At 38.0% G+C, this 24,595-nt stretch overlaps 1 protein-coding gene across 1 annotated transcript in view; it reads left to right on the forward strand.

Annotated features, from left to right (window-relative positions):
- The window catches only part of TBX20 (T-box transcription factor 20), a 57,385-nt gene extending 33,397 nt beyond the window's left edge, over window positions 1-23,988 (forward strand). Inside the window, exons 7-8 of the mRNA XM_077775453.1 lie at window positions 21,699-21,811; window positions 23,548-23,988. Coding sequence (XP_077631579.1) covers window positions 21,699-21,811; window positions 23,548-23,888 — 454 coding nt within the window. The 3' untranslated portion in view covers window positions 23,889-23,988. The remainder of the gene's footprint in view (window positions 1-21,698; window positions 21,812-23,547) is intronic.
- The last annotated feature ends 607 nt before the right edge of the window (window positions 23,989-24,595 follow it).

Consider the following 24,595-nt stretch of genomic DNA (forward strand, 5'->3'; position numbering starts at 1 on the left):
GGAATTGTGTTCTGACTTTATTCTCAGTTGTTGGTAAACATTGAGTAATTGGTTGGGGAAGGATGTATGGGTCCTTTTCTTTGAGTTCTTCTTTATCTGAGAGGATCTGCCACCATTATAGTAGCAGTCTTTTCCCTCAGTCTCTTTCAACTGTCCTTTGCTGTCTGGCTTTTAAGTCCTGTGTAATAAAAGTTGGTGCCAGTGCCTCCCCTTTTCTGGAAGTTTACCTTTTTTCTCTCTGTCTGGATAAAATGCTTTTAGAATATTTTCTTTGCAACTCAGAAACTGGCCAGTATTTGTCTGATTGTAGATTTGTAAAAATTAGTATTTACTCTATAAATAAACCCTTTAAATTGGAAACTCAAGTTATTTTTCAGCCCAGGCAGACTGTCTTTTCGTTCTTCTTTATCTCCTCTGCTTTTTGCTTCTAAGTGGTCTGCTCTATTCAGACCATCCAAGGCTCCTATTATATGTACGTTACATCTCCCAAATTTGTTCATTGTTTCTCTTATTGTTTAATAAATTTCATTTCCTTAACTTTTTACTCTGATGTTGGGAGAATTTCTCATATAAGATTTCTCATTTGTTTGATTTTATTTCCTGCAACATCCAGTGTTCTGTGTCCTGAGTTCTTTTAGGATGTGGTATTGTTACTTTGGCGTTCTGAGTTTACTTTCGCATCCTGATGGTTTCCTTTTCCTGTCTGTTAGTGCCTGTTTTATTAATGCAGGGTCTTAACTCTTCCTGAAAATTTGAAAATATCTATTAGAGACTAAAATATTTCTTCCTGTTTCTTGAAACAAGTCTGTTTCAAAAGAGAGCACTTGTTCTGCTTTTTATTTTTTATTCATTTGGGTTTTTCTAAGCATATTTATTTATTTTGAGAGAGAGAATGTTAGCATGAGTAGGGGAGGTCAGAGAGAGGGGGTGAGAGAGAGAAATAATCCCAAGCAGGCTCTGTGCCATCAGCATGGAGCCCAACGCAGGGCTCGATCCCACACACCCTGAAATCATGAGCTGAGCTGAAATCAAGAGTCAGATGCATAACTGACTGAGCCACCCAGGGACCCCTTGTCCTGCTTTTTTAAAATTAGTTTTCTTCTTTTGAATTGCAGAATGTTTTGTTAATGTCCAATTACTTTTCCCTAGCTCATCTACAGAATGGGATGTCTGATTGCCTAGTGTTAGGAGTTGACATTAATTTTGAACAAAAGCATGTGGATCTTCGTTAAATCTTTCAGGTCCAGACCCAAGAATAGGGTGATAATTTAAATTTATTATAATTATGCCACTGTGGAAGTATAATTATTCTGTTTGAGGTAAGGCATTGTGGCAGGTGGGGGAGGGGGCATAGCCTTGAAAGGGAGTTTTCACTGTGCAGTGACTGAGCTCCCTTCTCAGTCTGCCTCATGTTAGCTAGAAGTTAGCTGCACCTCGCCCACCCAGCCCAGCAGAGCAGCCCTGTAGCCCTCCTCCAGTACCAGAGCCAGAGCCAGCCACGGTCACGGACCCATGGCATTCAGTGTACCCTAACCACCCTGGGTCAGCTGAGAGCGTCCTTAGTCCTGGCCTCCAGGGTGGGAGAATCCGCTCCTTATCAGCTGTTCAAAGACCTTCCTTTATCATTTATCTCTGCTGCTCCAAGATGGGGTTCAGATGAAGCTCCAACAGAGGACTTTTCATTTATTCCCTCCCCTGCTAGCTTGCCCCCTTGACAGTGATGATGGGCACGTTGCTTGGTGCTCCCCTCACTGCTCTCCTGTTTGTGGCTAAAACATCCACGCATGCAGTTGGCATTCCACCTGATTTCCTGTTCCCTCAGTCGTGTCAGTGGGGCAGAGAATTAAATACATAGGCTTATCTCACCTTATTCATTCAGGATTCATACTGAAAGTCTCTATGAAATAAGTTTAAAATTCCCTGGCATCGAATACAACGTTCAAACACATGAAATTTGGACACAAGCCCAGTAGGAATCAGGCCTTTCCACTCAGAGCTCAAAGCCACTGTATTAATTTAGACGAGGAGGGAAACTTCAGGAAAGTTGCAAATCTAATATTCTGGGAATTGATAGAAGTTTTATCTGCATCAGGCCATGGAGCAGCCAGTGTTTTGGCAGCTTTGCTAAAGAGGTTCATATTTCGTGGATAATTTCTGTGTGTTTTGTGACGCCTTACAGTGCTAAAAAGAAAGCAATGCTCAGTCCTGACGCAGCTCTCAGCCTGCTTGTAGAGTTTCTGAGGCAGTAAGGTGTTCATTAGGAGCGGTGCAGGGTCAGTGGGGCCCATCTCTAATCAGGTAAGTGGCAGATAGCAGGGGTTAGCAAACTGCCGTCTGCCACCTGCTTGCTAGAGGCCATAATGTAAGAGTAATCTTTACATTGTACAATGGTTGAAAAAATTAGAAAAATAATACTCTGTGACATGCAAAAATAATACAAAATTAATCCTTATTGTCTATAAATAAAGCTTTATTGGAGGACAATCACATTTTTCAGTTCATGTATTGCATGTGGCCGCTTTCATGCTAAACTGACCGAGCTGAGTATATCTGACAGAGACCATTAAGCATGTGACACTTTAAACATTTTCCATCTGGCTTCTTAAGAAAAAGTCTGCTGATTTGCATCTTAGAGCTTTAAAAGACCATGGAAATATGGCAGCAGGGAAAACTCCTCCCCGGCAATTTTACATCCATTGGATGATTTTTCCTCTTTCTGGGTTAAAATGAAGAAACTCAGAATTTTGTTTTGATCTTGCTGACAAAACTGGCGAGATCTGATCTCTGCCAATGTCTTATCCTTCCTGCCTTTGCGGTCGTGGTTGGACAGGCTCACAGGGTCATTTTAGCAGGTGTAGTTCAAGCCAGAAGAAAGATGACAGAGCAGGATGACAAAAGAACAACCTGGACATGCATGCTTCCTAAGACTTTCTGCAGATTTCAATCATTTGTGTTATTGTTATCCACTTTCTAATTTAGATTGTGAAGAATTGGAAAATAGGCTGTAATCTTTTTTTTTCTCTCCAAGCACTATAAATTTTCAGGGCCTTTAGAGGACAGAATAAAAAGCTTTTGGGAAAGCAGGTTTTAGACTCCTAACACATCTGGTTTATTGTTAGGGAATTATAAAATATATTTTCTAGTATTTCTCAGATTCGCATTTTAAAATGGCAAAATAATGTACTTGAAATGTGTAAGAATCAGGTACTCAAACTTTAAATAAGTGAAATGTAAACCTCCACCTTTCCACCTCTGCTTTCAGTTTGAAGGGTGTGAGTACACACATGTGGACATTAAAGATAAAATAATAGGGCGCCTGGGTGGCTCCGTTGTTTAAGCATCGACTTCTGGCCTTAGGCTCAGGTCATGATCTCACAGTTCATGGGTTTGAGCCCTGCATCAGATTCTGTGCTGACAGTTCAGAGCCTGGAGCTTGCTTCAGATTCTGTGTCTCCCTCTCTCTCTGCCCCTCCCTCACTTGTACTCTGTCTCTCTTTGTCTCTCGAAAATGAATAAACATTTTAAAAAAGCTAAAATCCAACATGAGTTCAAACTAATACTTTCCACTTAAATTCAGGGTGATAAGGCTTTTACTTAACCTCTTTGACCTTACACCTGTGTCTCTTCTCTCATGCTGAGAATCCAGTTCTCCCATGAGGGAAATGATAGACTGTTCTATCATTACTCATGTGCTTTATCTCACAGTGTGTAGATACACAGTGATCTCACAATATACATATCACATACCTCTAACAACATGGCACCTAAAAATAACTAAAATTCTTGTGGTTCTTTGTGTCCTTAGTGTAGATTCTATTAGGGTGTTTGGTGTTAGCTTGTTTGTTTAGGTTTTTTTTCCTTATTTTACTACTAGAGTAGCTTGAAGTCAGCTGGAATCATTCCTCTATGTAGTTATGCTTACTATCCAGTGATACACATTTAGGTTCATATGTTTTATTGCATTTTCTTTTTTTTTAAATTAAAAATGTAATTTTCTTACATGATTATTTAGTAAATGATTTGCATGGTTTCAAGACAGATCCACAGAATGTGGCTTATTCAGAGGTGTCAAGGTTCTATCCCTATCCCTTCCACCCTGTTTCTTCCTTCTCCTATAAGTAACCATTAAAAAAAAAAAAAGAACTGATTTTTGTGTTTTGTACCATAAGAAGATACACATTTATATTTTTTCCTCTTTTTCTTTTTTTGTTGAAAGTTTATATATTTATTTTGAGAGAGAGAGAGAAAGGGAGGGGCAGAGAGAGAGGGAGAGACAGAATCCCAAGTAGGCTCTGTGCTGTCAGCTCAGAACCCGACACAGGGCTCGATCTCAGGAATGGTGAGATCGTGACCTGAGCCGAAAATAAGAGTTGGACACTTAGCTGACTGAACCACCCAGGTGCTCTGACTTCCTCCTTTTCTTAAATGTTAACATACTGTACACATTTTCTACCTCTATACTATGTGAGTACAAAATATATATGTAATGTACAGATTAATATGTTGGGGTTCAGTTTACTTGTAGTTTGTTATATTTAAATAGATAGATAAATAAGTCTTTTATGTAAATAATCTTTTACTATTAAAAGATTGTGGTCTATTTTATTAACCTCTTTTTTTACTATAATTTTTTGATAACTAGCAAGGCTTGTACTCTTATTCTGTCTTCCTTTACACTAATGTTTTTTTAAAAAATTCCTTGTCCCCCCCTATCTAATTTTCTCCAGGTCCCCTACTATCAGCAGTATTGAAATTAACTAGTAACTTTTTTTCCCTCTCATTTTCTCTGTTTTCAAGCACTGGAAGTAATATTCCTTTAATCTCAGTTAATAAATAATCAGCACCCTATTCTACTTATCATCCTCCCTCCCCATTCTCCTGCCATTCTTGAGAATTGTACTTGATGTACCTTGTCAGAGTATGTACGCATTATCCACTGNGTCAGACGCTCAACCGACTAAGCCACCCAGGCGCCACATTTATTAAAGATTTTTTAAATTTATTTTTATTTTTTTAAATTTTATTTATTTTTGAGAGAGAACAAAGCGGGGGGAGGGGTGGGCAGAGAGAGAGGAGGACAGGATCTAAAGTGGCCTCTGCACTGACAGCAGAAAGTGCATTGCAGGGCTTGAACTCATGAGTCATGAGATCATGACCTGAGCTGAGGTCAGATGCTCAACCAACTGAGCCACTCAGGTGTCCCTTAAAGATTTTTTTTAAGTTTGTATATTTTTTAAGAGAAAGAGAGAGAGAGAGCTAGTGAGCAAGTGCCAGTGGGGGAGGAGCATAGAAAGCGAGACAGAGAATCTGAAGCAGGCTCCAGGCTCTGAGCTGTCAACACAGAGCACGATGTGGGGCTTGAACCCACAAACTGTGATATCGTGACCTGAGCTGAAGTCAGATGCTTAACCAACTGAGCTACCCAGTCACCCCTGTATTCTTTTCTATCACCATGGCTTAATCTTAGTTCTTCAAGTAAATATAGATTTAATGCCCACTGACATATCTTATATCAGTGTCTCCCAGTCATTTTAATTGTCTGAATCTCTTTTTTTTTTCTACTAGATTCCTCAGGAAAGGCTCATGGGGCCAATATTCCTTGTTTTTTGCATGCACATGACAGTGTGTGACCTATATTTGTGAAAGTCATTTTGACTTGATAGACAATCCTTGCCACACATTTTCTTTCGTGCCATATCTTAATTATGCTCTTACTGTCTCCTGATATAAAGTGTCATTGTCATGCTCTGATGACAATCTAATATTCTTGTCCATTTACTGACTTAGTCTTTTTTTCTGGAATGACCAAAAGATTTCCTTCTTTTTCCTTTGTTCTTATTGTCCTTGATTAAAAGATAGAGGGGCATCCCTAGTTCCCAGAAGAGGGGTATCTGGACTTGTTGTGTCCCTATTTCCTTCACTCATAGATGGTGTTGAGGGACAGAAAGAAGGTGGTATCAGTCCTTTGAACCGTTACTCATTTGCTTCTCTTGTACTTCATGCTTCTTTAGAGGGAGTCGTTGTTGGTGTCCAATCCACGATTCTCCCTACACTAAATCTTGTAAGCTTCCCAGTAGAATTATTTTTGAATTGTTAAAAGCACTGCCAGTAACTTTAGAGTCAGAGAGGTGGCAATTTGTGGGTAAAGTGAAATGTGAGGACTGTGTGGGTTCCCCCTGTCTATATCCTGGGTCCCCTCTAGACAGCTGGCGCTCACACCATTTTGATGGACTCAGTGGAAGAGCGGAATGGATGTCATGCTCAGTACTCTCTTTAGAGGTCCTATAGTAGAAGTATTTCTTTAAATATCCTCCTCTACCTTTGAATTTTGGATATAATAGTTATCTTTCTCTTGAGGTTTGAGGTAGAACAAGACTTCTGCAGTGTACTTCTGTGCACTTAGCTCATCTTTCCTCTCTGTTTTCACTTTCCCCCACTTGGGATTTCTGCTAGTGTGTGGGCTTTCTTCTAAGCATTTGGGCTAGCTTTGGAAAAAAGAAAACTCTGACAGGGCTCCTGCAATCGTGCATTTTGTGATGTGATTAGTTCAGCCATTAGTTGTTACCCAGATGGCCAACAACGTAAGTTCTCATATCACTTTTATATCTTATCCTTAGAGAAGACCAGCAGAATAGATTTAGGCAAAGGAGAGAAATGTGTATATTGGGAGGAGGGGACTATACTGGCTAAGAAAATACATAGATTAAACTTTGGCTGAGTGAATAGAGAAATGCTTATGGCTCATAAAGTTTGTTAATTCCCTAATCTTTCATGAATACAACTATCCCTGAGTGTTATGGACACTCTTCCAAGGCACACTCTGCAGTATCTGGGATGAAGTAGAACTGAAATAGAATTTTCATGAAGTCTGCTAAAACAAAACAAAACCAAAAAACCCTCTTTGGATATTGAAGGCAGCGACATATCAAGCTACTTGCAAATAAACCTGCTAAAAATAGCAAATGGCAAAAGCTAATAACAGTAGTCTCTGCCCTTCAGATCTGCCCCTGCTCCCAGGGACCCGCAGTGTTCCTCTGCCACCCACTTTCTGTCATAGGAGCCACAGAGCAGGCCAGGGCTTCTGCGAAAGGAGAGGACAGAGGACCTCTGTGTCACCTCTGCTTAGAGGGACAGGTCCCAGGAATATGATGCTGCTCAGAATGAAGAGACAGAAATCAAAGAGTCAAAAATTGAATTTTATCTCTGAGACTATTGAGCAACATATGATACTCCAATCTTGTATAAATGAAAATGACTTTATTTTTAATTATTGAGAGATATATATATATATTTCTTTCTTAAACACAGATTAAAACATAAGAAAAATATTTTAAATTATATTCATACCTCTAAGTGTGCCCTGACATTTTGCAGTTGAACTTCCAAAAATCCTCTTAAACCTAGCTTTCTATGAAGTATGTATTTTGGGGCTGGAATGATTTGGGGAGCCATCCAATTAATCTGTCATTACACCAATGAAGTGACGAGGGCCCAGAGCCTGCAAGTGATTTGCTCAGGTCACACAGTTAGTTAGTAGAAGATCTGGGGGTTAGAACCAGTGGACTTTTTCAAAATGGCTATTTTTATTTTTTCCTCTTTATATGTTTAAGGGTCATAAATAGTTAGAGCCATGTGAATCTTAGAGATCATCTAATCTAGCTCGCCACTCCTGTACCACCCCCTCACTTTGTAGAAGAAATCAAAGCCCAGATACAGATGAGGAATCCAATCACACAGCTTCATAGGAAAGGAACAGATATCATGATTTCACTTATATGTGGAATTTAAGAAACACAACAGATGACTTTAGGGGAAGGGAAGGAGGAAAAAAAACAGAGAAGGAGGCAAACCTTAAGAGAATCTTAAATATGGAGAACAAACAGGGTTTCTGGAGGGAAGGCGGGTTGGGGGATGGGCTAAATTTTCCATGGGCCTGGAGGAGAGCACTTGTTGGGATGAGCACTGGGTGTCATATGAAAGAGATGAATCACTGGGTTCTACTCCTGAAGCCAAGACTGCACTGTAATTTAACTAACTTGAATTAAAAAACAAAAAAAGGGCATCTCTAATGAGGAGACTTAGTATAAGAGCCTGTATGCATAAAAGGAAAGCGATTTTCTTTGGTTACTTGATTAAAGTCTGCTTTTAAATAAAATCTACTAGTTGAATGAGGTAAAATAATCTGTTGACAACAACCTCAAAAAGGAAGGGTAGCTTTTAACAGAATTAATTTTTTTCAACTTACAGTTACCACAGAATTCCTTTAGCTAGCAAGCTGTGTTTCTGTCCTTAAAATGTTAACTCATTTGTCCACAGCTTCTATGAGAAAGCATTTATTTTATAAAGTAGTGTCGAACAAACCGGTGAGTCAGGTAGTTAGAGTGGCAGAGTTATTCATGATTGGCATTTAGTTGTGAATTGTCCTCGTTTTTTTCCTGCTTGTGTTTTTGAACTGTGTATGAAGGTTATTTTTCCCTGCCTCACAATTTACCAATGATTATTTAGAGTTTGAGTGATCTGTACTTTGCTTGAGCACTTTCTTCTAGTTGTCACAGCTATAAGACTTAGAAACAAAACATAATAGCTTTTGGGTTTTTTTCAGTGGTCCAGTTTATAAGTAAAGTTGCTAATGATAACATAAAAACAGTTATACATATTACCACTGAAAAGAAAAACCAGTAGGATTAAGTAAAATAAATAATAATAAACTGGAGTCTAAAAGCTTTTTAAAAAATTAGAGTTATTTTGTTTTTCCAAAATGGATTGTATTATACATTTCAGTTCTCAAATTAAAATTAATGATTTATAATACATCTCATATTGTATTATGTAAAGTTCTCATTTATTAAGCACTTTGTGGAAGCTACAGATATTGATATATTATCTTCCCACAACTTATACCATTATCTGCATAAATCTTTGGGAAAATCTTTGTGACAAGGAGTTATTTACTAAGGCTCAGGAAGACGATATAAACTTGAACAAATTGAGGAGCAAGAACAACGTTAAATATTTTGTCTCTTAGAAATTAGAATTGATTTTAATGGATTTGACATTTTCTCCCTAAACATAGTTTTTTTTCCGGGACTATACTTAGGAGAGAAAGTTAGAATATAAATTGCAATAATATTTAATTTTCTCTCCGACATATATAGCGTAGGAAGGCTTCAATGAAGCATGGCAAGTTAAAGCCCCTGGAAGTCCTAATTTCATCTAAAATGATTATGACTCCGTAGCCAGCTTTAGGAGCACACAATCTCAATACTCAATAATAACCCAAGAATTTATTTTTATCTGTAAACATTTATTGAATGCTTATTATATCCCAGGTTCCAATATAAGCTCTCTATGTGTATTAAATCATTGAATCTGAATAATAACCTCAAAAGCTAGACCATATTAATATTCTCATTTTACAGATGAGGAAACCGAGGTGTGGAGAAGTGAAGTCATTTGCCCACAAGCACCAAACTAACAAGTGGCAGAGCTAGGATTCAAGCTAAGCAGGTTCCAGCAAGCCCTACATTAGGGCAATAGCTCTCCAGGTGTAGTGTTGGGTCAGCAGCCGTCTTCTCAGTGTATCCTCACATGACTAAAAAGCAGAAGACACAGCAAGCTCTTCTTGCAAGGGCACAAATCCAATTCATTAGGGCTCTATCCTTAAGACCTAATTGGCTACTGAAAGCTCTACCTCCTAATTCCATCAAATTGGGAGTTAAGATGTCAACAGATGAATTTTCAGGGGGACACAGACATTCAGTTCATAATACACACTAAAACTTGAGACCCACTGCCTAGATTAAGTATTGTTCTCTCTTTGCTCAAGAGCCAACAGTACAGCAGTAGAGATGGTCACACAAGCACATGATTGTGATCAGTAAGTACAATAAAAGAAGAACATATTAGGTGCGGTGGGGGTGCAAAGGAGACTGTGAGGGAAAAAGGAAGGTTTTGCATTTTGAACTTCGAGGAACTCCACTCTAGTTTCAGAGGCAGATGATGGGCCATCAGTTCCAATGCTAATAAGAGTGTTTTGATTTTGTTTATTTGGAGTTTGAACAAACAGTGACTTCAAACAGGTCCAAACATTTTGGCAGGATATCAACATAATCATTGTAGCTCCCCTTTATCTTGCCCACCTCTGGCTATCATAGTGCCTCATACATGTGTATTATTCTTGGAGTTGATGGTTACCTAATAATCAAAAGAGATCTTTTACAGATACCTAAGGTAATAATGTACTTCTTTTGCCTAGAAAAATAATTTAGTGTTAGGTTTTTAGAAAGGCCGATAATGGTACTTAAGTAAAGGTACCCATTTTATTTATTCACTAAATCCAAAGGAAGCCTACTAAAGTTACAGTCTCATGCTTTAGGATGGAAGAGAACTGAGCACTACAAGACATTGTCATGGCTTGTGATACCTAAGTCACTTAACCCACTGGGTGAGTCATCCCTTGCTTTTCAGGGTACAGTATTTTAGAAGTCCTTGTGATAGGGTTTCTAGGCTAAACAGATTCTTTGCACTTTTCATTCTTTAGAAACAGGGATTAGACATAAAGTAAACAATGCGGCTGTCTAGTCTTTGTAACATCTTCGAAGAGATGGCCCTGCTATTGCACCACTGTTTCCAATCACTTAAAAGGCAATAATTCAATTACGCCAGCCTTTATATAAGAACTGACATTGCTTTCAGTTCACTTCCAGGCCTGACACAAGTAAATCACTTTGATAAAATCCTTTTTTTTTCTCTCCCTCTTAGAGACGAGAATAAGTAATGATACTAGTGATCTATCAAGGACAGAATAAATATAATGTTCTTCTTATAGAAAAGCAAGGTGTTTCACAAGGCAGTGACCCATTATGTTATTTGGGAAATGATTTCTCAGGGTGTATATGTGAAAGATGTTTAAGTGACTTTATATAAGGACTCTTTTAGAGAAGCAAATACTACATTTTGTTCTTGAACTTAAATGCTTGGATTGAATAGTTTATGTGCATAGGATGGGCAGAGGAATATACCTCAAATATACCATCCATAATGGGCCTATGATGGCCATTCCTTTTAACTATACAAAGAGCAAATATTTTCTAGGATATCTGAAGCAAGTTCCTTGGTGAAAATAGCCACCTAAGTTCATTTTAAATATTAACTTCATGACACATGGCTCAAACTAAAAGGACATCAGCTTGAATGTATGTTATAGTTTTAATTTTATTAAGGGTTACTAAGCTTACCTGACTATTTTCTTAATTACCCACGCTACCCCAAAGATAGTAACTCTCTAATATTATAGTGAAATAAGTCCTTGAGTAAGTGATATCTGCTGTTAAGGCTGTGGGGGTCCAACATTACCAGAATGTGGGCATTTAAAGGTTAAAATATATGGCAGTTGGCAAATTGATTCATTAGGGTCCATGTCAGGCCAAATTATCCTTTTGCATTAACTCTTGCATTTAATATATTTACTGATGCCTCTTAGTAAATGATAAACTATTTTCATTTCAACAAGTCTAACTCAGAGGATTAAATAAGTATGTACAAGAGATTTTTAAAAATAGGTCATACTTTTAAACAAGTGATGTGGACTCAAGCTCAACATTTAATCTTTTGTGATAGGTATAATTTTATAGAAGAACTGCAGATGGGGGTGCCTGGGTGGCTCAGTGGGTTAAGCGTCCCACTTAGGCTCAGGTCATGATCCCGCGGTTTGTGGGTTTGAGCCCTGCGTTAGGCTCTGTGCTGATAGCTCAGAGCCTGAAGCCTGCTTTGGATTCTGTGTCTCCTTTTCCCTCTCTTCTTCCCTTGCTTGCACTCTCTGTCTCTCAAAAATAAATAAAATATTTTTAAAAAAGTTTTTAAACTACAAATAATACTCTAGTCAAGTTCTCTGCTGACTTTAATATTCTGTCAACAAGAAAAATCCTCTAATTTGTATCTCATTGCTCTGAATTAGGATGATTCATATGGGTAGATAAATTGGAGAAAAATATACTCAAAGAAAATAAAATATTTTACCTGCCTTAGGTATACTTGCATAGGTTACTAAGTACCTCTGTGTGTCAGACACTGTTTGGGCCAGTTCAGATGCCTTATCTTTTTTAATCCTCATAGTTATTGTTCTTAGCCTTAGTCCCTGCTTTATTTTTCCATAACACTATTATCATCATCTAATATGCTTCATATTTTTCTTAATGTCTCTCTCTCTCTCTCTCTCCTCTCAAGCCTCCTTCCCTGTTTGGGATTTTTATTTTTGTTTGCTGCTATAGAACAGTACCTTGTTCATAATAGGTACTCGATAAATATTTTTTGGCTGAATTAATGGCCCTGTGAGAGTAGTATTATGTGCCTCAATTTATAGATGAAGAGAAGTTAAGGAAGTAATGAAACTAGAATGTGAAAATGGTTCTAGGTGGTCCACCTACTCCTCTCTCTGTTCATCCATTTGATAAATGGTTTTAAAGCCTGTGATATTTCCAGTATCCCACTCTCTACCTTCGATGCATTTACTCTATAAAAAATCGGCATGTTAATGACAATTTTTATCAATTCATTATAGTAAATTTACAAGTATTGATGTTCAGTTCTTTTTGTTCCTTGGTAAGGTATTATTTTCGTGATATTTTTATAATTTCTAATTAATTTTGTTTTTTTTGTTTTTTTTTAATTTTTTTTAATGTTTTATTTATTTCTAGGAGAGAGAGAGAGAGACAGCATGAGCAGGGGAGGGTCAGAGAGAGAGAGGGAGTCACAGACTCTGAAACAGGCTCCAGGCTCTGAGCTGGCAGTCAGCACAGAGCTTGACGCGGGGCTCGAACCCACGAACCGCGAGATCATGACCTAAGTGAAAGTCGGACACTTAACCGACTAAGCCATCCAGGTGCCCCTCTAATTAATTTTGAATAAACAATATATATGTCCAAAGTTCAAATGGTACAGAGGCATATATGGTGAAAAGCATCCATCATATATCTCTCTTCTGTTCCTAAACTTGCACGCCCATTGGAGTCACTTGGGGGAGCTTTGACAATTACTGAAGCCTCTGTCTCATCCCAAGAGAGTGTGGTTTAGTTTACCTGGTCTGTGTGTGTGGCCTGGGTGTTGGAATTTTCAGAAGATTGCCAGGAGGGACTTTGCTTCAGGTAAAGTAACAAGGACCAAGTATACTCTCTTGTCTTAAATAACTAAGAAACACATTAAATATATGAAACATTCTTTTATGACATTAGACATTAGGCAACAAAAGACAGTAATCCCCAAGGGACAGGAAACAAATGAGGTAAGCCCTACGATGGCACCAGCTTTATAGTCTAAGAGAGTATCTAGGTCATGGCGCAAGGATGGAGAATACAGGCAGAGCTTGGCAGATTTCCTGAGTTTAGCAACTAGAGCTTAGAGTCTGATAAGACTAAAACACTGAGAATCCATAGGACAGACTATCGGATAGGAGAACTCCAAAGATCTTCAGGGGATCCCTCTTGAGTGGTCAGCCGAGATCTGATTAGCACATGCATCCAAGGAAACGACCAGAGTCTGGGAGTAGAAAACACCTGAAAAGATTAGAGGAAACAGTGTCTAGTATTTATACAAGAGTGGGAATAGTGCCTGTTCTAGCATCTAATGGAGGAACTGGAAAACCTTGTGATTTGCAGGGCATTTGATAGAATTCTCAGAAGGGTTTCACTTCAGTAGTGAGGAAAATTTAATCCTAGACTAAATGGTGTTCCAGTCTTCCCTCAGATATCTTGAAAGCAAGGCCCAAAAGGATCAAATTATTTCTAAGTAGTTTAATTATATTCCAGAACAAACATCAATAATATTTATAGGAATACAAAAACATCTAACACCCAACAAGATTAAAATTTATAGTCTGGCATCCAATAAAAAATTATCAGAAATGCAAAGAAATATGCAAGGAAAATATAAACAATAACATGGTTATCAATTGAAAATAAAACTGATACAAATATTATAATTACTACACAAAGACAATAAAACAATTATTATAACTATTTTATATATTCAAAAAATTAAATAGAGACATGGAGGATGTCCAAAAGACTCAAATCAAAATTCTAAAGATGAAAACTATAATGTATACAATGTATAAAATATATTAATCCCACTGGATGGGATTAATGGTAAAGTAGATATTGCAGATGAAAAGATTGGTACGCTTGAAGACACAGCAATAGAAACGACCGAAAATTAAATGTAGAGAGCAAAGAGAAATTTTTAAAAATGAAGAGTATCAGTGAGATATGGGAAAACTTTAAGCAGTCTAATATATGCATAATTGGAATTCCTGAAAGGTAGATGGGACGTGGGGTATAGGAGAAGAATTATATTTAAGAAAAAATAGCCAGAATTTTTCCAAATTTAATGACAACTGAAAACACAATCCAAAGAGGCCCAACAGACTCAAGCTCAAAAAGGTTGAAGAAATAACGCCAAGGCACATCATAATCACGTTGTTCAAAAATGTGATAAAGAAAAAAGATTGAAAGCAACCAGGGAATTAAAGACATATTACATTAAAGATAAGGTGAGAGTATATTTATTGTCAGGAACAAAGTAATGAGACAGTAGAGCACCATTTTTGAAGTACAGAAAGAAAAAAATGTCCACCTAGAATTTTATACTCAGCAAAAATAACTTTAAAAAAACAAGAATAAAATCAAGACATTTTTCAGATACACAAAACTTGAAATAATTCACCATCATCAAACTGTACTATAGATATGTTAAAAGATGTTTTTCAGGTAGAAGGAAGTTAGGTGTCAATCTGGATCTACACAGAATAGTAAAGAGCAGTGGAAATGGTAACCAGAAGAATAAGTAGATCACATTTTTTTCATATTATTTACATCTTTTAGGAAATAACTGTTTAAATTGACCATAATAATGTAATCTAGGATTTATGTAAAAGTAAAATGTTTGACAAGAATGGCACAAAGGATGGAGAAATGGAGATATATTATTGTTAAGTCTTACAGTGTACTTGAATGCCTAGTAGATTGTAGTAAAAATATATTTGCCACAAATACTAAATCAACCACTAAAATAACAAAAGCTATAGTTAATAAACCAACAAAGGGGATGAAATGAAATAATAAGAAACATTCTAAAAGAAGCCAAAAAAAAAATAAAAGGAAAAGGTAAATAGCAGATAAGAAGGTAGAAGCAAATAGATGATAAAGATGATAAATTTCAACCTAACCATATTAATAATCACATTATATATAAATGCACTAAATACCTCAAAAGGGAGAGATTGTCAGTTTGGATTAAAAAGCAAACTCCAAATATATGCTGACTTATAAAAAATGAGTTTTATATATAAAGATGTAAGTTGAAAGTAAGGCAATGGAAAAAATATACCCATATTAACACTAATCAAAAGAAAACTGGGGTGACTACATCAGTATCACAGATTTTAGAGCAAAGAATTTACTGTTGATAAATTAGATCCTTTCATATTGATACAGGCATACCACATTTTATTGCATGTCACTTTATTGTGATTTGTGGATACTGCCTATTTTACAAGTTGAAGATTCAAGACTTCAGTGGAGGAAGTAATTGCTAATGTGGTGGAAATAGCAAGAGGACTAAAAATTAGAAGTGGAGCCTGAGGATGTGACTGAATTGCTGTGATCTCTTTAACGGATGAGAGGTACTTCTCATGGATGATAAGAGAAAGTGATTTCTTGAGATGGAATCTACTTCTGGAGAAGATGCTGTGAAGATTGTTGAAATGACAACAAAGGATTCAGAGTATTATAAACTTAGTTGATAAAGCATCAGTAAGGATTTGAAAGCATTGATTCCAATTTTGAAATATGTTCTACTGTGTGTAAAATGCTATCAAATAGCATCACATGCTACAGAGAAATCATTTGTGAAAGGAGGAGTCAATCTATGTGGCAAACTTCATTGTTGCCTTATTTTAAGAAATTGTCACTATCATCCCAGCCTTCAGCAACCACCACCCTGATCAGTCAGCAGCAAAACAGATTGACTTGCTGAAAGCTCAGATGTTGGGTTTGCATTTTTAAAAAATGAAATCTTGTTTTAGTTAAGGTATATGTATTATTTTCTTCAGACATAATGCTATTGTATGCTTGATAGACTACAGTGTAGTGTAAATAAAACTTTTATATGCCCTAGGAATCCAAAAAAATTCATTTGACTTTATTGCAATATCTGCCTTCTTGTGGGTGTTCTGGAACTGAATCCACCATGTCTCTGAGATATACCCATGAAGGGTTTAATTCATGGGGAAAACATACAATCCTACATATTTATGCACCTAATAGACCTTCAGGGTATGGTACATGAAGCAGAACTGATAGAATTGTAAGGAAAAATAGAACAATACACAACTATAGTTGGATATTTTACTCTCCCTCTCTCAAAAACTGGTAGAACAAGTAGACAGAAAATGAGTAAAGATACAGAAGATTTGAGCAATTCTGTTAACCAGCTTGACCCAATTGACATTTATAAAATGCTCCATCCTACATTAGCAGAATATACTTTCTTTCCAAGTGCACACAGAATATTTACTAAGATAGACCATACTCTGTGCCAAAAAACAGGTCCCAATAAATTTAAAGGCAGTTCAAGTCATACAAAATATGTTTTCTGACCACAATGGAATTTTATTAGAAAGCAATAGCAGAAAGATAACTGGAAAGTTCCCAAACATTTGGAAATTAAATAACATATGTCTAAAAAACCCAAGGGTCATGAGAGATATCAAAAAGGAAATTAGAAAATATCTTGAACTGGGGTGCCTGGGTGGCTCAGTTGGTTAAATGTCTGATGTGGGCTTAGGTCATGATCTCACCGTTTGGGAGTTTGAGCCCCACATCATGCTCTATGCTGACAGCTTGGAGCCTGCTTCAGATTCTGTGTCATCTTCTCTTTCTCTGCCCACCCTCCCCCATCCCTGCTCAGGCTTTCTCTCTCACTCTCTAAAATAAATAAACATTAAAAAAATTTTTTTTAAAAAAGAAAATGTCTTGAACTGAATGAAAATGAAATACAGCCCACAAAAACTTGTAGGATGCCACTAAAATGGGAAATTTATGGGCTACATTCCCACTTTAGAAGTGAACAAATCTCAAGTCAGTGACTTCAGCTTCCATCTCAAGGAAGTAGGAAAAGAAGAGCAAGAAAGTAAGTGGAAGACAGGAAATAATAAATATCAGAGTGAAAATAAGTGCAATAGAAAATAGGAAAACAATACAGAAAATCATTGGGACCAAAAGCAAAGAAGATGAGTAAAACTGGCGATCCTGTAGCCAAACTGATTAGGAAAAAAAGGGAGAAAACACAAATTACCATTGTCAGGAATAGGAGGAGTAACATCACTATGGATTCTACAGATACCAGAAGGAGGCATTAAAAAAAGCAATATTATGAACACTTAGAAGTTCAACAATTTAGATGAAATGGACAAATTCTTTGAAGACATAAACTACCAAAACTCATTCAAGAAGAAACAGATGATCTGGTAGTTTTGAATTTATAACTAAAAAACAAAACAAAACAAAAAAACGAGAGAGAGAGAGATGTGAAAGCATATGTCCTTTTGGAAAAAAAAAGTATACATTAATATGGGTGGCAGCTTCATGTGTAACTGTCAGAGTTTAGAAATAAGGCAAATGTAGATCAAAAGATGAATAGGTAAACTGTAGTATACACTAGTTTGGAGAATAGGATGCTACTCAGAATAAAAACTAACTATTGATATATGCTCCAAAATGATGACTCTCAAAGTAATTATGCTGAGTGGAAAGAAGCCAAATGCAAAAAGAAAACAGAAGACATGATTTCATTTTTATATGATTTTAGAAAATGCAAACTTATCTATAGTGACAAATCATATTAGTAGTTTCCTTGGCAAATCTTGTTGGCATGGGGACCAGGGAACATGAGAGGCATGAGGAAACTTTTGTGGGTGTTAGGTAGTTTATCTTACTTGTGGTGGTGGTGTCACTGGTCACAGGTCACATAAGCCCAAACTGGTCAAATTGTACACTTTAAATATGTGCCACTTATTGTATATTAATTATACCTTAATGTAATTTTTCTTTTTGAAGAGCGCCAAGTGACTCAAATGGATTTCTGACAATTTGAGAATCAAGACAAAGTTGGGATTCACTGCTCCATTCCTTCAGGTCACAGGTTCCACCCTGCAGAGATGACCTCTTCTAGCCAGTTTCCTCTTCTGAAACTGGAGCAATTTGGAAATATTATGCATACACAGGCATATACAAACATATATATTCCTTGTTCTAAATTAACAAATGTAGTAAGGGGCCTGGGTGGCTCAGTCAGTGAAGCATCCAACTCTTAATTTTTTTTTTACAAATAGTTTATTGTCAAATTAGTTTCCACACATCCAACTCTTAATTTAGGCACAGGTCATGATCTCACAGTTTGTGGGTTTGAGCCCCACATTGGGGTCCGTGCTGGCAGTGTGGAGCCTGCTTGGGATTCTCTGTCACTCTCTCTTTGTCCCTCCCCCGCTCATGCATGATCTCTTTCACTGATTCTCTCTAGAAATAAATAAATAAACTTAAAACAATTAAATTCACAAATGGTAGCATACTTTATACATTTTTCTGTAGTTAACTTTTTTCACTTACTATATCTTCGAGTTCATTCCATTACAATAAATATGGAATGGTTTCACTTTTTAAAATAGCTATATGTGAATCTACTGGGTACAGATCCCAATCATTGTGACTACGTGAGGTTGGTACTGTATGCTTATTTTAAAACTTTTTGGTAACAAAGATGTTACTTGATAGTTGCTAGAATTAATTTTTCTTTTAGGCATACCTTTAAGTCCTCATTTGCAAGCTAAATAATATAACAAAATGCTTTCATGAAACTCTGTGAGTATAGAAGGCCAAATTCACTATAAGTATTTTTTTTTTTACAAGTCTGTATATCTATGTGAAATGTTGACAAGTATTACACTTTGAAAAGTTATTATGGTGTTTTATTTGCTTCCCTTGTCGCCTCAGTGTGAAATTTGGTGTTTGATTTGTTCTTAATTCAACACAAGTCTTTCAATTTTCTAATTTTTTTTTTGTTCTTTGCTGGATAATTCAGTGTTGATCTTTAGGCCACAGCTATTCTGAAGATGTATATTATGTAAACTAACCTGTTATGAACTTTCATTTTTGGCAAAAAAATTCTTTGGCTAAATTCTTTTTTAATTCTTATTTTTTAATGTTTATTTATTTTTGAGAGAGATATAGAACTTGAGTGGGGGATGGACAATAAGCGAAGGAGACCCAGAATCTGAAACAGGCTTCAGACTCTGAGCTGTCAGCACAGATTCCAATGTGGGGCTCGAACCTGTGAACTGTGAGATCATGACCTGAGCCGAAGTCGGACACTCAACTGAGCCACCCACATGCCCCTCTTTGGCTAAATTCTTGCTGATATATATATATTTTTTTAACAGCAACAAGTACAGCAAGTCAAAAGGGTCAATGCCAAAATAATTCTTGTTTTTAAAGTTAATTGCATTCTTTAGTTGATAGACTATGTTTCACAGGAAGACCACTTTTTTTTAAAATATAATTTATTGTCAAATTGGTTTACATGCAACACCCAGTGCTCATCCCAATAAGTGCCCTCCTCAATGCCCATCACTCATTTTCCCCTCTCCCCCACCCCCTCATCTACCCTCAGTTTGTTTTCTGTATTTAGGAGTCTCTTGTGGTTTACCTCCCTCCCTCTCTGTTTGGAACTTTTTCCCCCTTTCCTTCCCCCATGGTCTCCTGTTAAGTTTCTTAAAATCCACATATGAGTGAAAAAAGATGGTGTCTGTCCTTCTCTGACTGACTTATTTCACTCAGCCTAATACCTTCCAGTTCCATCCATGTTGCTGCAAATGACAGGATCTCATTCTTTCTCATTGCCAAGTAGTATTCTATTGTATATATAAACCACGTCTTTCTTTTCTTTTTCTTTCTTTCTTTCTCTTTCTTTTTTTTCTTAGTTTATTGTCAAATTGGTTTCTATATAACACCCAGTGCTCCTCCCAACAAGTGCCCTCCTCCATGCCCATCTCCCCCATTCTCCTCTTCCCCCACCCCCATCAGCCCTCAGTTTGTTCTCAGCATTCAAGAGTCTCTCATGATTTGCCTCGCTCCCTCCCTCTAACTATTTTTCCCCTTCTTCCCCATGGTCCTCCATTAAGTTCCTCCTAATCCACCTATACATGCAAACATATGGTATCTGTCCTTCTCTGCCTGACTTATTTTGCTCAGCATAACACCCTCAAGTTCCATCCATGTTGCTACACATGGCCAGATTTCATTGTTTCTCATTGCCATGTAGTATTCCATGGTATAGATNAAACCACATCTTCTTTATCCATTCATCAGTTGATTGACATTTAGGCTCTCTCTATAATTTGGTTATTGTTGAAAGTGCTGCTGTGAACATTGGGGTACATGTATCCCTATGCATCAGCACTCCTGTATCCCTTGGGTAAATTCCTAGTAGTACTATTACGGGGTGATAGGGTATTTTTGTTTTTAATTTTTTGATGAACCTCCACACTGTTTTCCAGAGCGGCTACAGTAGTTTGCATTCCCACTAACAGTTCCTGTTTCTCCACATCCTTGCCAGCATCTGTGGTTTCCTGATTTGTTCATTTTAGCCACTCTGACTAGTGTGAGGTGGTATCTCAGTGTGGCTTTGATTTGTATTTACCTGATGATGAGTGACGTTGAGCATCTTTTCATGTGTCTGTTGGCCATCTGGATGGGAAGACCACTTTCAACATCAATAGATCAATTTACTTGGGGGGGGCCTCAATTTCCTAATGTTTTATGTGTCCTTCAGCAGTTTTCTATAATTTTCCATCTTAAAGCAACAGGAATCTCAAGGAGTCCATTATCCCAACTACCCATACTATCATATCGTCTGTGTACTTCCTAGGTTTATTAGTGAGTATTGAATCTTTTCATGACTAATGATATTCTGAACTTCTGGCCTGCATTTCATCAGATGTTGAATAAGTGCAGTTCGGGGCACCTGGGTGGCTCAGTCAGGTAAGCGTCCAACTCGGCTCAGGTCATGATCTCACAGTTAGTGCATTCGAGCCCCACATCGGGCTCTGTGCTGACAGCTAGCTCAGAGCCTGGAGCCTGCTTCAGATTCTGTATCTCCCTCTCTCTCTACACTCCCCTGCTCACGTTGTCTGTCTCTCTTTCTCTCTCTCTCAGAAATAAATAGAAAACATTAAAAAAAAGAATAAGTGTAGTTCATATCAGTTGAGTATTTGTGTTATACTCATTAGCTGATGAAGTCAGAGATTTATTGCAACTCCTCATAGGAAATTCACTCACTCATTTTTCATTCATTACTCTCTACATTCCTATAGTCTGGTGTCATAGTTCCTTGTTCACCTCTTTGTCCTTCATCTTGTAGGATTTCAGGGAATTGACCCTATCTTATCCAGTGGTTGCTTGTATTCATATGCCTGAAGTTTCCAGGGAGTCTACAGTGGCAGAAATATACATGTTTTGAATGTCGTCTTTCCTGAAGTGGGGTCTTTTGTCTGAAAAAATGATTTTACTGACTAGTAAACCATCTTTAAGACTCATCTCCATCTCTGAGTACTTTTTAGTTTATTCAGGCTGTGTCATTCTCTGACCTAGGGAAAGTGTGGAGAGTCTGATCCAGAAGCATTCCTATGCCCGCTCACCCATCCGTACCTATGGAGGAGAAGATGATGTGCTGGGGGACGAGGTTCAGACAACACAGAATAGAGGTAAGGCCGCTTCTGGGCTATGTAGCTGCTGGGAGCAAGAGCGCGCAGGATGAGGAAAAGGCAGGATGGGAGTCCTAGTCGTCAGCATGCAGTCTGCCCCCAAAGTATGACAGGAGTCTCCTGAGGAAGGGGCAGCCGCCGAGCCTGATTTTCATACAGATCATTATTTTGGCTCTGAGTCTTTTTTTTTTTTTTTTTTTTAATTTTTAGCGTTTGTTTATTTTTGAGAGAGAGGGAGAGAGAGAGAGAGAGAGACAGACAAACAGAGCGAGAGCAGGGGAGGGGTAGAGAGACAGGGAGACACAGAATCTGAAGCAGGATCCAGGCCCTCAGCTGTCAGCACAGAGCTCCTGATGTGGGGCTCAAACTCTAGAACTGCAAGATCGTGACCTGAGCTGAAGTCAGATGCTTAATCGACTGAGCCATCCAGGTGCCCTTGCCTCTAAGTCTTAAGTGATTGTTCTGCTTGATGGTTTCCTGTGGTTTGTTTTCTAGTGAAAGGACAGCAAGCCTCTGCGTCAGGGCTCAGGAGTCACTTGTCTGTGATCTACCACCAAAGAGCTATTGGACTTGGGGGCCATCCTTTAGTCTTACTGAACCTCAGTTTTATCAAGTGCAAATCAGGGAGTATATCTGTTCCACTTAGAAGAGGTTCCAGGAATACTTCATTAGGATCAATGACTAAAATGGAAAACTCTTTTAAAAAGAAACTTTTGCTATTGAAGGGCATTATGTAGAGGCCTCAGCAGTGACAGTAGGGGAGGACTGAAAAGTCCCTCTGTCCCAAAGGCTCATTGAGGAGCCCTCTGCACCTGGGAGTCCAGAGAAAAGAAACCAGATGGTGCCTGATGCTGGGCATAGGGATGTTCGTGTGGGGAGAGAGCCCTCGCCATATTTTTTATGGAACAGCATAATCTGTCAAAACATAGGACGTCTTATAGGATTTATAAATAAATCCAAGTGAACTACTGGTAAATTATATAGCTGGCAAATCCAGTGTCAAGTTTTGTTTAAATCTGTGGATGCTGTGATGAGGGAAAACTCATTCTTGCAACTTGTCAAATATTTATTGAAGAATTGTGGAAACTAGAAAAAGAAAAACACTCTGTGGGTTTTCGTTTTAGAAAACCAACTAGCTTTGTTGAGGCTCATATGTCCGTCTCCCTTACAGGGGTGCTATCCAAATAGCAGATACCAGCTATTTGGAGCTTCTTTTTTTTTTTTTTTAATGTTTCTTTTTCATTTATTTTTAGGTGGAAGGGGAGGGGGGGTGTCAAAGAGAGAAGGAGGGAGAGAATCCCAAGCAAGTTCCATGCTGTTAGTGCAGAGAGCCCAATGTCGGGTTTGATCTCACAAACCATGAGATTGTGACCTGAGCCTAAATCAAGAGTTGGACACTTAACCACCTGAGCCACCCAGGTACCCCTGAAGCTCCTTTAAAGGGAATCCATTTATTCCTTTCAGGCAGGATACTTGTGTTTTAACCATTCTCCAGGAGCATACAGGCCATCTAATGAGCTAAGTCTTTTTCTATTTAGTAAATTCTCTCTTTCTTATGGTATAAATGATATGCTTTTATCTGGAAAGGTAGTTCTGACTCATATGATGTGCACATCTTTTTAAATTGCAGATCTATTATATATTTTTTTAAAAAAATAAATCCATACAGATAATGTAATTCTTGATTTGCACACTGAAATAGAGTTTCTAGTCTAATGAGTTGTTTTTTGTTTCAGGGTCAGCCTTTACGACATCTGATAATTTGTCCCTCAGCTCCTGGGTCTCTTCTTCCTCCACTTTTCCTGGATTTCAGCACCCCCAGTCCCTCGCTGCTCTCGGCACCAGTACAGCATCCATAGCAACACCCATTCCTCACCCTATACAGGGTTCTTTGCCGCCATACAGCCGACTTGGGGTGCCTCTGACCCCATCGGCCATTGCCGGCTCCATGCAGGGGAGCGGCCCGACATTCCCCTCCTTCCACATGCCCCGGTACCATCACTACTTTCAGCAGGGGCCCTATGCTGCTATCCAAGGACTGCGCCATTCCTCTGCGGTGATGACACCATTTGTATGACTCTCCTAAACCTAGGAGAATCCAGATCCAGAATGTGCAAATGGGTATGGAAATGTGGGACGGGGTGGGGTAGGGTGGGTGGGATGTAGGGTGTGGAGCAGGGGCTCTCCAGGAGACCTGGGACCTATTAAAGAGGAGAGCTGGACTCACAGTAAAGCCTACCGCTGAGGGAAAGCACCAGACCAGGACTCATGTATAGATCGGGGATAGCTCTTGGGTTCAAGAGAGAATCAGTTTCAAGTTCTTAGCCAGCCTAAGGATACTAACTTACCCAGAAAAGAACACAAGGCAGATGAATCTTAAGGTGCATTATACCTAGCGGTTAAAATTGCTGTGTCAGTGCAGTAATGTATAAAATCAATGTGTAGAGGTTATCTTTCTGCTTTCCACAGGTTTAAAGAATCTTCAAAGAGGCAATATATATAATATACCGACCATAATGCATAATGACTAACTTAAGTCCGTTTCTCTCTATAGAAAATGAGAGCCAACAGAGAAATATTTGTAGTGCTGTAGCTTAAGCATGTTTAGTTTTCCTTTGTATTAGTTTGCTGGGGGAAAGGGCTGAGATAATGCTAATGCATCCTATTTTGTGGATGAATAGATGGTAATGATCTTACAAAGCTCTTTTTATAATACTGAAGGGCCAGTACCTGACAAGCTCCTTTTCTCAGTCTTGTCTTCTTAATTCTCTTTCTTGCAATTAC

This window comes from Crocuta crocuta, unplaced genomic scaffold (assembly GCF_008692635.1).
Source record: "Crocuta crocuta isolate KB4526 unplaced genomic scaffold, BGI_CrCroc_1.0 scaffold197, whole genome shotgun sequence".
Classification (NCBI taxonomy): Eukaryota; Metazoa; Chordata; class Mammalia; order Carnivora; family Hyaenidae; genus Crocuta; species Crocuta crocuta.